This window comes from Clupea harengus, chromosome 10, assembly GCF_900700415.2.
Source record: "Clupea harengus chromosome 10, Ch_v2.0.2, whole genome shotgun sequence".
Lineage (NCBI taxonomy): Eukaryota > Metazoa > Chordata > Actinopteri > Clupeiformes > Clupeidae > Clupea > Clupea harengus.
The window spans coordinates 15,478,134-15,490,750 of NC_045161.1; the positions used below are offsets into that span (position 1 = coordinate 15,478,134).

The 12,617-nt window shown below is 44.6% G+C and overlaps 1 protein-coding gene across 19 annotated transcripts in view; it reads right to left on the bottom strand.

Moving 5' to 3' along the window:
- kif1aa (kinesin family member 1Aa) overlaps positions 1-12,617 on the bottom strand; it is a 60,088-nt gene that overhangs the window by 27,266 nt on the left and 20,205 nt on the right. For 9 of the 19 annotated variants that reach the window (XM_031575542.2, XM_031575544.2, XM_031575541.2 and 6 more), the window contains exons 8-25: positions 12,466-12,543; positions 11,981-12,046; positions 11,839-11,856; positions 11,628-11,706; positions 11,118-11,196; positions 9,632-9,774; positions 8,962-9,000; positions 5,330-5,532; positions 4,673-4,752; positions 4,222-4,297; positions 2,864-2,943; positions 2,595-2,701; positions 2,394-2,474; positions 1,999-2,179; positions 1,604-1,676; positions 1,102-1,192; positions 858-1,006; positions 206-384 (exon numbers count right to left, since the gene is read on the bottom strand). In XM_031575542.2, coding sequence (XP_031431402.1) covers positions 206-384; positions 858-1,006; positions 1,102-1,192; positions 1,604-1,676; positions 1,999-2,179; positions 2,394-2,474; positions 2,595-2,701; positions 2,864-2,943; positions 4,222-4,297; positions 4,673-4,752; positions 5,330-5,532; positions 8,962-9,000; positions 9,632-9,774; positions 11,118-11,196; positions 11,628-11,706; positions 11,839-11,856; positions 11,981-12,046; positions 12,466-12,543 — 1,802 coding nt within the window. The remainder of the gene's footprint in view (positions 1-205; positions 385-857; positions 1,007-1,101; positions 1,193-1,603; positions 1,677-1,998; positions 2,180-2,393; positions 2,475-2,594; positions 2,702-2,863; positions 2,944-4,221; positions 4,298-4,672; positions 4,753-5,329; positions 5,533-8,961; positions 9,001-9,631; positions 9,775-11,117; positions 11,197-11,627; positions 11,707-11,838; positions 11,857-11,980; positions 12,047-12,465; positions 12,544-12,617) is intronic. The other 10 variants (XM_031575549.2, XM_042708874.1, XM_042708878.1 and 7 more) reach the window with 3 other exon arrangements.

Genomic DNA, 12,617 nt, shown 5'->3' on the forward strand with positions numbered 1-12,617 from the left:
AGATGAGAGTTGTATTGTGTAAAAAGTATATAACAAGAATCTATAGAATCTATAGTGGTACTGCACTGTAAAGAAGTAGAATTACCTTTGACACAATGTGTGTGTGTGTGTGTGTGTGTGTGTGTGTGTGTGTGTGTGTGTGTGTGTGTGTGTGTGTGTGTGTGTGTTTGTGTGTCTTCATGCAGCGCAAAAGACACATAGGTACCTAAGTTTCTCCAGGGTCCAGTAGTGAGTGGCTCCATTCTTCTGGTCCTGCACCTCCACGGCCACTATGGTTCTGGGGAAGGGGCGTTTCTCCCGATCTTTGGCCGCCTCAGGAGACAGCAGGTCCGGAGGCAAAGGGGAGTACAGAGTGTCTGTCAGCAGCACAAACTGGAACTGAACCTGTGGATCCAAACACACAAGTTAGCACTACAAAACTTAAGCCCCCTGACAGCAAAATGTATCTACAGTATCCAATCTTTTAAAATGCTTTAAGTTTCCACTACTATACACCAATTGTTAGTGATAAGCTATCAAAATGTATCACACAGTATCCAATCTTTTAAAATGCTTTAAGTTTTCACTACTATACACCAATTGTTAGTGATAAGCTATCAAAATGAATCATTTCCATATCCTAACCATTTAGAAAATACAAAGGCAATTTTTTAATATTTGATTATTCAATCCATTTTATTATTGATGCACTGTCCTCACTTGGGTGGGAAGCATGTGCATCATTGTGTTGTGCGTCTCTCTAAAATAACACACATCTTGTGCAAGTTGAATAATTGTACTTGTCAAATCTGACTCTCTTCTTTGAAAAGCTTCTTGTGTTATGAATCATTTGCACAGAATGCCTCACGCTGCCTTACCTTCTTTTTCAGCTCAACACTAATGGCGTTCGCTTCTTTGAGGAAGATGGCATTGCCCCACAGAAGGTCCCTGAGGGAGGTGAACTGGTAACACCGCCACTTGCGGAAGGCCCATAAGGCCATCTCTGTCTCACGTTCTGTCCATTGCACTGTGGGTAAAAAAAAGTTTACATGAGCAACCATTTTTATCCTAATGTTTTTTTTTTGGTCACACTGTAATAGATAAACATTGATATCATCTCACCTTCCTCTTCAGGCTCATCCTCTTCCTCTGCCGCGTCAGGGTAACATCGGTCCACCTGCTTCTGGAGGGCCTCCAGCTTGCTCTCATAGTCCTGGAGGATTGATTACAAATAACACTACAGTTATGAGACAAATTTTCCCTTAAATATATTCATATTAGGTTTTATTCCATAGTAAAGCAGATACTGTATAGGGTAGCGTAATTAAAAAAAATAATTAAAAAAAATAAAAGCAGATATTATATCAGTACTTATGGTCCTTGAAATATAACTCGATGACCTTGGTGCTGCTTCCAACATGTCACAGACTGTAAAGAGGTTCAAATACCTCCACATTCACTTTAAAGCTCCTCGCTTGGCATTGATTGAACCCCTAAAAACCCTGTTCCCCAAATTTACATATTTGGAGGTCTTTTTTAAGGAAAAAATCCCTTCAAGGCCTTGATTGCATATTATTCTGATGTGTTGTGATGTATGTCAGTGCTGGAGCTCATCAGTTCTCACCAGCCTCTGCTGCTCCAGGAGGTTGTTGGTCTCCTCTCTCTCCCGCCGGTACTGCTCCTCCAGCTCCTGCAGCCTAGGGAGCAGAAGGACGGAGAAGGACACACAGAGAATGAAACCTCAGAAAAAAAAGATAAAATCTGTCAAATATATTCACAAGACCAACCCTACACAGTCATCTATCCATCTAAACACCCACTCACTCATTAAATATATCTGTCTTCACATCCATCCATCTACCCATCCATCCATCCACCCTATAGTTCATCTATCCATATCCCACCCACATCTATCTTACACACATTCTCTCCCTCACAAACACACATACACAAACTACTGTCTGCGCCTCGCTCTCCTTTCCCTACTCGCCCTCCCTCTTCCTCTCCTCCCCATCTCACCTCTGGTCCATCTCGTGCTTCATGTCAATGCCCTGTTTATCCAGCAGCTCCCTCTGAGCGAAGGCCCAGTCCACAGGCTCCATGGGGGTCTCAGCGCAGGGCGTGCGTTCCCGCTCCTGACGCGCCTGCTCCGGGTGGTTGAAGCGGAACACGTGGCTCTTACCCAGAATGATGCGGTTTCCTGTATCAAGTCAAAAAAGCCAGCACAAAACAGATGCACCACATTAAGATAATCGTGTTATTTTAAACAGATCTTTCATTAGTTTCAAGAATAACACCATGTCATTCTTCATTCATTTTCTTTAAAGCAGTGAACAGAATTTAAGTGTAATTGAGAAACTGTTGTAATTGTAAATTATTTTTTAGATAACATGGCAAAACACCAAACACCCTACCTGATCTGAGAACTGTGGGCTCAGTCACCCTCTTCCCGTTGACGTATGTCTCAGCGTCCTCACAAGGCTCCAGGATCACTGCTGTATGACAACATCGGAGGAAATTCCATGTCATTAAACCAACCCAACACAAGTAAAGTAAATGAGTACAGGAACCTGAACCTGAAGGCAACATGCTTTCTCAATCTGTCTCTGGCTTACCTTCTCCATTGGGGTCAGTTGCACAGGTGAAAATGCAGTGCTCATCCTTGATGAAGTGGCCACTGAGAACAATGTCCTGACGGCTACATGCGTCCACACGACCAACCCTAAAAAAAAAAGAATTTACAAAAAAAAAACATTTCATTCATTTCAAATGTATCACACTGTGGCTTCACTTCATTTGATTCCACGTCTCCAGACTTATTACACGAAAGGCAAAGTGTTTCCAACTTCCTAGGAATATTAGCGACCATGGCAAATTCATTTACCTTGTTATTCCATCTTTGATATAGTATAGGAGGCACTCAGACATCAAAGGATCTTCATTCAGGTTCACCAGATGAGGAGTCTAGCACCAAAACAACAGTGTGTGAGTGATTTTAACCAACCAACTCATTACATCAACAGTGCATCAGAGGTCATAAACACACCAAGCCCATGCTTCAATAACAATCATTATTTATAAAAAATTTGAACAGAAGAGGACGTTAGTCCTCCGTGTGCCGTAGGGCACTTCACATCAGAGAAATCAGGCCACCTGGAATAATGCCTGAGATGCTCACACTTAGACAAGGTCAACAACACAATCACCCAGGGATATTTCTGCAATGAAAAAACCCATTCTGCATGCGAGTGTAAAAAGATCCCTCAGGAGGTAGAAGGAAATACAAGAGACACACACAGTTGCCAGTGTCCATGGACACACAGGAGTGTGTGTGTGTGTGTGTGTGTGTGTGTGTGTGTGTGTGTGTGTGTGTGTGTGTGTGTGTGTGTGTGTGTTTCAGTCAACACATTTGCCACTAATGCTGTCTACATGTGCAGCTGTTTCACACACACACACACACACACAGACACAAACACACAGAAACACACAAAGGAAGACAATAAACCTCTCCAATGACCTGGTCAAAGCATTTAATGTGTTTGCTTTGGCCATTTTGGACACTTGACTGCTCAGAGCATCGCTTTCTAACGAGCCGTGGCGCCGTTAAAAACATGAAAGGCACACTCTACTGATCTAAATGATCTCTGAAAGGTAATTACGCCACTACATGGATACATGGATGTGAATGAGCCTAATTGAATACAGTTCATCTTCTGCACCTTCTTTGTGATATTTGTGTACGGGTGCTTCAAGAGGACACTACATATCCATAAGAATGGGGATAAGGCTCTCCTACGACGAGGAACGTTTTTTTGCCCTTCATTACTGCACTGACTGAGAGGAAGAAAAAGAACGGAGCGCTCAGGAGCAGACAGCAGAGTCTCAACAGAGAAAGAAAAGAAGAAAAAAACAGCCGGAGAGTCTCCAGAAGCTCTCCATGGCAACCAACCTCGTTAGGGGAGAAGAGGCCCACTGTGTCAATGAACACGGCCTGGGGCTTTCTCTCGTGAGGCTTCAAGGCAGGGAGCACAAACAAATGTACAGAAATCAACAGGCTGTAATGTTAATCACCGAGCTCATTGTACTGATTTCACCCCAGCCCAAAAGCTGGGCTTAGCAGCTTGAGGAGAAATGAGGGTGTACTGCACAGACCATGATGATGCAGAGATGTTTGAGTGAGTAACATGGCTGAGTCATCGAGAGCCATCTGGGTTTTTTTTTGGGGGGGGGGGGTCTGCTTACCTTCTTGGGTGAGAACACGCCGACGGTGCCACCATCTTCCCTCATGGCCACACCCATCTCAGCCAGCAGGGCCTCACTGTGCAAAGCAGAGTCCATGTTTGTTATCTCAACGTGTGCCACTACATCACAGTGTTGTTTCATGCATGCTGTGTGGAGAGCTAGTGCAGATATGTCCTTTGGGGTTTTTTACCTATGTACGGTACACACACTCATGTGTACACACTTACATGTGATGCACGCAGGGCTCAGAAGAAACGACCCACGTCACTGAACAGCAATTGTTAACTGAGAATCTGCAAAATAATTCTACCATGCACTGCGCAGTGTACAGCATGCAGAGGAAAGCATTTGCTGTATTGGAAAGCGTACATACATTTTTGGTTGCGTTTATGTTGAAAAAAAAATGCACTGTATGCAGAAACCTGACCGAGAGAGATAGACACACGCTCACCGTTCCATGCGGATGGCCTCTGTGCGGCGAAGCTTCTCCTCCCAGGTCTCATTGAGCTCAGCTATGATTTTCTCAGTTTCCTGGTTGGCATGGCAGAGGAGAACAAGTCAAGTCAAGACATGCAGCCCGGCACATCAGTATTCACCACTCAATGCGATGAACTGCATACCGATGAAGGGGATACAATTTCAATGTGAAATTCAGCTCCAGTACCTGAGGGCTGCCATTTTACAAACATTCAAAAGGTTTGAATTATATTATGCTCCAAATTACACACAAATGAGGATGCCAGAAGTAACTCATGGATATTGCACAAATGGTTCATTATTAGCTGAAAGGACACTCTGGTCAGAGCAGGTTAATGTTTGCCCAACGCTGGGTAAGGAATGGAGATGCTAGTGTGTAGAAACTCCTACACACACCATCACTCCGTATATTCAGTAGCAATCATAGGAGTACACAAGCCACACACCTCTGCAATATCCAGCTCTACCAGTTGTCATAAACTAGCTAGTGAATAGAAAGTCTGATTCATAGTGTGGTTTTATACAACACTGTGTTTATGTGTGTGTGTGTGTGTGTGTGTGTGTGTGTGTGTGTGTGTGTGTGTGTCTGTGTGTGTGTGTGGGGGGGGATGGGGGATGGAGGAGGACTCACCTTCAGCCTCTCAATGGCCTCCTCGCTGCCGGGGCTGAACATGATGCGGTCGGCAAGGCTGGCAACAGAGCCAGCACGGCTGGACAGGGCGGAGAGAGACGGGGACGGACTCATCCCAGTCATGGCATTGGTCACTGTGGAGAGATCACCTCTTTGATTGACAGCTTGCCCACTATTGTTATTGTTCTTGTGATCGGATATGTCTGTCAGGGAGGGTGGGCGGGTGGGAGGGAGGGGGAAGGGGCAAAGGGGTGCGGAGTGGACGGAGGTGGGAGGGAGAGAGAGTGGGGTAGGGGAGGGGGGTTTGCCAGAGACAGGGAGGCGAGAGAACGGACAGAGAGAAAGGAGGCAGACAGATAAAGGAAGAGACGAGAGAAGGAAAAATAGAGAGACAAAAACAGAAGAAATAGACAGAATAAGTGAAGACGTGAAGAAGGCAGAAATGAATAGGACACAAGAAAAAGAAGAAAAAAATCAAGAGGCTTTTTAAAAGTGCGATTCAAGAAGACAAGGAACAAGAAAGTGCAGACAGCTCCTACGTACCACCATGAGACTGAAGAAAGGGACCAAAGGAAGAAAGGTAGGAAGGAAGAAAGTCAGCCAAAGCGCACAGCAGCTTAGGGGCCGGGGAGCAAAAGACTGGCATCACAAAGCACATCCATAAGCAATCAGCCAGAAGCACCATCACGTATCCACCTTCTCTGCAGCTTCCCGTAGAGGCCCAATTGTTACGCTACCCACTCACACTAACCTTATTTCTTCTTGGCCTCTGTGACTGCGGGTTTCAACTGTACCTCAACTTTTAATAATGTATCCCTATGTATTCCGTTGTAATATGTATCTCTGTGCCTAGAAGTAGCTGATCGAGTGTATATCATAAAATCCTGGGGAGATGACAGAAATCGACCTGAATACAACAACATGCACAACTCACTCCCTCTGTATGTCAGTGAGATTTCACCCTGTCTAGCGTGGCCCAAATTGCACCATTTCCTTTTTACAAGTTTTCATTTGTACCAAGGTACAAGTTGCTGCATGTCTTGCTAGGGTTCGGGGACAAAAGTATCTCCAACACCCTCCATCTCCCAACCTGACGCAGATCGCTGACACATACAACCACACCATGCACAGATCACTGACTGGTCATTTGCGTATGGCAGTGCACACAGAACACATGTTCCGTTTGTGCACGGCAAAACAGCTCTCCTCTCCAACTCACTATTTAATCATAGACCTTTGCATGCCTGTGGTCATCTGTGCCTTTTGACCCCCACTGACGGCGGGCCAGCCCTGGTGAGCAGTGTCTCTTAATTACATTTACTGTATTTGCAGTTCAGCAGATGCTGCTCTTCTCCCGCGTGGCTCTGAGGCGGATCTATCCATCCATCACCGGGCTGAGCCTCTCAGGGAGGGAGCCAGGCTGGCTGAAGGCCTCTCTCCTCAGCAGCAGCACCAGCAGTAAACCACGGGATCAGATTACATGTTTAAAGGCACCCGTCTGTCATTGTTATCTGTTACTGCCGAGCCACTGTGAAACTAGCATTACCAGATCCATTACGCTAGCGGACGCACCCTCCATTAAAAATTGTGGCTAATACGGTCATTTTGGGATGTGGGTCAGACAGATGATTTCTTGTCCATCCTGCCATGCAGAGGATTTTTTTCCCATCTATAATGGCCTGTCATAAAAGCTGTAGTGTCTGCTTAGTCCAGCTACTCATCAGTTATTTATTTTGCAATGAACAGCCTGGTGTTGATAAGCTAGAATTCATAAATCCACCTGCACACATTTTGGCATTTGCTGGGTGTAAGTACAACCATGTAGAGTCAGCTAGTGCTGCTATTGCAACAGGAATAGATTCAAATTGAGAAGGGAAATTGGACGTTAAACAATCAAAAATAGCAGAATAGTTTGGCTTTATCGTGTCAATCTCTATGGCAATACCTAGACTGTACACACACAAAGTGATGCTTCCAGTCGTCCAGATGTGCCTTGGCACGATGCAATGTGAGCTGGACAAAGAGGCTTTTGATTGGGTTGCAGTTGGCCCGAGGCTGTGGGAAGTGTCTGCCCATCCGGTCTGAATGACCAGACACAAACACATCCTTGATTCACAATCGCTCCATCAGTTTTATCTCCATATGACAGAAGAGTGAGAGGCTTTTCTGCAGACAGTAGCCTACCATAGCTGCTCACCAGTCGTGTTGTGACTGTGAGTGACTCATCTGGCAACGCTGTGGCCCAAGGGTTTCTGTTACTCTCACTGACAGAGCCTCATCCAGTCTAACATCCTCTTACCTTTAACCGAGCTGGATGAGAACAGAGACCAATCACTTCTTAGTAGGCTTCAAGACTCATTTTAATCAGCCATTGCAGTGCAGAGATCAGCCAGCAGGGGGCAGCATAGCTCAGTGCCATTGTGTAACACAAGGAATTTATGTTCGCCTCCTGTCCTTCGCAAGTGATGTAAGAATACCTCCCCATCTTTCCGCTCCTACGCTAAGTGACAGAAAAAAAACGTCCTCACTCGCCTCGCCAGCAGAGCTCACAAATACGGTACTGTCATGAAGCTGAAGCCAATGCGGATGGCCATGCTAACGCCAACGCAGAAACCAGCTGGAGCAAGGTGCCGCCAGGCTCAGTGTCTGCCACTCAGATACCCAGCTATGATGTGCTCTCTCTTTTTGTTCTAGCACAAACAAATCCGTCGAGTCACTCAGAGTTCAGAGCTGACAATACGAGAAAGTAACCATGGGCTAAGGGCGTTTGGTGTGCATTTCCGATACTATATCACTTCGTTAATAGTCTGTGATGACGGTTTAAAAAAAAAAAAAAAAAATGATTTCAGCTCGCGATGCAAGTGATGTCTAGTCATAAGGACCTGCTTTGAAAAGTCTGATACATTTAAGTGATTTTATTTTGCAGCCCACCATTAAATACTTCTTTCTGTGCGTTTGCTTCATTTCCTGTTTGAGGAGAGCTGTATGCTGAGCATGGGAGTGAGAGAGCTGAGTCCTGAGAGGCAGAGTTCTTTCTCGTGACTTTCAAAATGTCATTCAAGCCAGAGCAAGAGTACAGTATACAGTGCAGAGAAAAAAAGCTCCCAGGTAGCACAGATCGAGCAGTTCTGCAGCACCAGAGTACACCAAGCAAACACTGCAGCCCCACAGTGATATCAGCCCACAAAAATACCCCCAGCCTTGGCCCAAAACCCCCCAACGACATCCCAAGCCCAGGCCAACAACCAGACCCACAGTGGTAGGACCAGCCTATCTCAAGCCAAGTCACATTGTTTTTGTCAATCATAGGCCCATTATCAACATATATGTGTTGTAAAATGTGTTAATCGAAGTGACTATGAACTCAATTTCCTGCACATATTAATCTGTGTGTCGGTCTAAATATTGGTCACCAATATGTTGATAGCCTAGGTGTTGGCCTGTACACCAACCAGAGTTCCACCAATCACTGGCCAGACAAATCTAGCATTGGGAATCTCAAACAAGAGCAAAAAAATAATGTATTTTCCCATGAGGGACCCTGGTGCTGCAGAGTGTCCAGCAACTGCTACAGTCAGTCAGTCCTGGAGAGAACTGCAAGAGCATGGAGAGGGGATGCCAAAGATACACACATGTCAAACCAGCCATCTCTGTGTCTGGCCCCCGATATGCTGAGGAGGAGAGAGAGAGAGTGAGAGAGGGGAAAGATGGAAAGGAAGGAGAGAGAACGTGTGAGATAGACATAAATGCAGAGAAGAATAGTGAATGGTGAAAACAGTCTGGTGAAAAAAGACTGCACCATTAGATTGCCCTCATGACAGGTGCTGTCTGGAAACCAGCCATGCATGACAAAGTATGATATGATGTGTGTGTGTGTGTGTGTGTGTGTGTGTGTGTGTGTGTGTGTGTGTGTGTGTGACAGTGTTTGAGTGTGAGCGTGCAAAGTAAGGAAAGAGTAATGGCTGTGACCATGTGAAGAAGGGAGAAAGAGAGGAGGGAGGTGCCCACAGAGACTTGGCCACATTCTGGGGGGTAATTGGACATTTGCGTTTGTTTACTTCAGTGGGTTGTGTGTATATGTGAGAGCACACATCCAAAATCTGCACTTATTTTTCACAAATCTAAATGAATCATGTGAGTCTATGATATATTACACATACACACATGTACAATCTATAGTTAATCTACAATGCACACACACACACACACAAACGGAAATCCTTCTGACTGAAGCTCTGAATCTGATTTTGACAAATGTCTGGATGAAACTGACGGATCGGCGGTCGGCGGCCGGGCCCTTACTCTCGATGATGTCTCCGAGGCCCTGGGCGTACAGGAGGTCTCTGAGGCGCCCCACCTCCTCCTTCAGCTCTCTCACCAGCCGGTTGTTGGGGTCCTCGTTGATGACGGCGTTGCACTGGATCTGCTTAGCACGGTCAGCATACCTGAATGAGCCAGAGAGATGACAGTGTGAACACACAGTGAACAGGCCAGTGAATACCCAGCTATAGCTCAACCTAAAAATGTTCTTGGAAGATTCCTGTTTAGTTGTGGAAATATTGATTTGGATTGTCCAGTTTTTGGTATGATTCTGCAACATTATTCAGAAGAACATTAGCAAAAAATGTCCTAAAGGCTTTAGGCTCCCCATCACATTCTAAAAATGTCATTTTCAAACTTGAAAACAAGTTTTCCCAACGTTTATCATCATATTTGAAGCACTGATTTGTTTTCAGTTTCAGTTCCATTTCTTCATATAGGGCATATAAAAACCTTTTTTCAGAATGGTACGTCAGACTGTTTGCATCAAAAACTGTGAGAACCTCTTAAAGTTACATTACTATTGATTTGTAGGGTATAAACCGGATGGGTGGGGAGCATGCAGATAAGCCATGTCAAAGGATCCAAAATGTGCAGCAATGCCCTTTCTGATCTTACTATCACTGAGGAAGGGGGTTCAGTAGTATGCAACTAAGTTACTCTCAGGTGTGCATTGCATACTACCCATGTTGTTGTTCCTGACTCATTCACGGCTCACTGGCCAAGTTACATAAGAGGATGTGAACTTATTAGGGTCTATGGTATAGCTGTGTGCTACGGCTGCATTTGCACATGTGTTTTCACTGCTATATACCACATCTACATCTCCACTCTAACTGAGAGAACATTTAGACAGCACTTAGACAAGGATGTTCCATCAGTGGAGTTAAAAAAAACCTGCATCTCCTTGGCACATCAACCGTCTTTTCAGCAGTTCCTTCGCACTGCAGTGGGGCTTATGGGGGTGTTGAGTGTGAGACCAGAGCAGGTTCGGGACAAAGAGGGACGACGGCAAGCTGATCTGCCGTTGCGTAACCCTCCGCTGCGCTCACTTCCTGCTGACCTTCATTTCCGTCCTATCACATTAGCCTACCTGCTCTAAAGGTGAGGGCAGGAAACTGCAGCAATGCAGTGGTTTCCTAATGCTTCATACCTTTTCTATCACTCTCTCTCTATTTCTATCTCTTCTTTTCCCCATCAATCGCTCTTCCTAGATTTTTTCCAATGGTTCTCAGTGCGTCAAAGAGCATGAACATGCCAGAATGTAAAAAAAAGAATTGTGAAAACAAAAGGTTTTTTTTTGCTTTCCCACTGCTGAAATAAGCATTTCTGGTCATATTGTATTCTTTCTTTTAGACCTTGATTTTCAATAAATCACCTACAAAAAAAGGCTTATAAGTAATGGTACTACATGAATGTGTTCAACTGAATTAAAATAAAAAAGACACTGCTATAATCTGCACTGTACCTGAGGGTGCTGAGAGTCTCATCATAGTTGATGTCTGCTGGGCTGAGGGCAGCCACCATGGCGGTGCGAGAGTTACCACCTAGATGAAGGCAGGGTCGAGATTAATTAACACCGTTTAATTCAAGTAAGGATCCAGTCGGTGCCTCTAATGCCACAATCAGAAATGTGGAGTTTAATGTGACAGAAGCAGTAGACCACAACCAGTAAAGAGATCAGAAGGACATACAGAGCTGACATCTTGGAACAAGAACAAGTCAGCTCCTGACTGAGTTACATTTTTAAAGTAAGTGTTTGGAAGTGTAGGTCAAGTATCATAACGGGATATAATAGCGGCATGCGCGTGTTAACGGCTACGTTCGCGTTGTCATGTTAATCTATAAATAGACTTAACATATCGATTTGTTTAACAGACTAGCAGTCATAGCTACGCTATGTCTCTTTATGTATATTGTGGTCAATGTTCTGGATACTGAGTAAATAGATAGACTGGTGACCGAGTGAAGCACATACCCAGGTTCTCCCTCAGCAGCCATGTCAGCACGGAGTCTCTGTAGGGGATGTGAGCCTCCACCTTCTTCTTTTTCTTGTTCTAGATAACAAATGCCATGGAGATCATTATCCACAAACAACACATCAAAATGTATACAAAATAAATGGGGCTACATATTTCATGCTGTCGAGAAACATTTCTGAACATCTTGGGGTATTGGGGTAACCTTACCTTGTTTGACGCAGAGGCCTGAGGTAGAAACAAGAAATGAAGGCATAAGTCTGTTAGTGTTCTAGGTTCATAATTAATGTCATGAAAGAGCAAATACATGATATTACATTTTATTGGACTCATATGAACCCTAGGAACTCACCAGCTCTGCCAAGCCTGATATGACCTTCCCCAGTGTGGTGAGGGATTTGTTGATATTTGCTCCTTCCTGAAATAGCATGAACATTTCTAGTGTAATAAAACCTTTTCTTAAAAAAAAAAAAAAAGCTTTTGACGAAATGAAGCATCATACCAATAGTGTTTGCACTCTGCTAGAATATATTACTATAATAATAGTGTACATATTAGTACATATAGTATATAATATGTCGTATATAGTATTAATATATATCTTAGTTCTGGTCAAAAAACATGAGTATTGGAGGATAATGAAGTTGTGTCCTACAATTTTTTTTTTTATTTGTGTGATATAATGATTTTGACTTAGACAGTCTGTTCCCTCAGGGATGGAGGATGAGAGACCTGTGTGGGAGGAGAGAGGTGTGTGTGTGTGTGTGTGTGTGTGTGTGTGTGTGTGTGTGTGTGTGTGTGTGTGTGTATGTGTGTGTGTGTGCGTTTGTATTTCACCTTCAGTCTGGTGCCTTTGGCCCCCGTGGAGTCTGCCCTCTCGCTGCCGGCCAGATCCACCAGGCTGATTTTGCTGACCTGCGAGACAGAGAAGCGACGTGCAAAAGGCTGAATCAATCCCCACACGCCTAACAGGCTTAAGCAACCTCTCC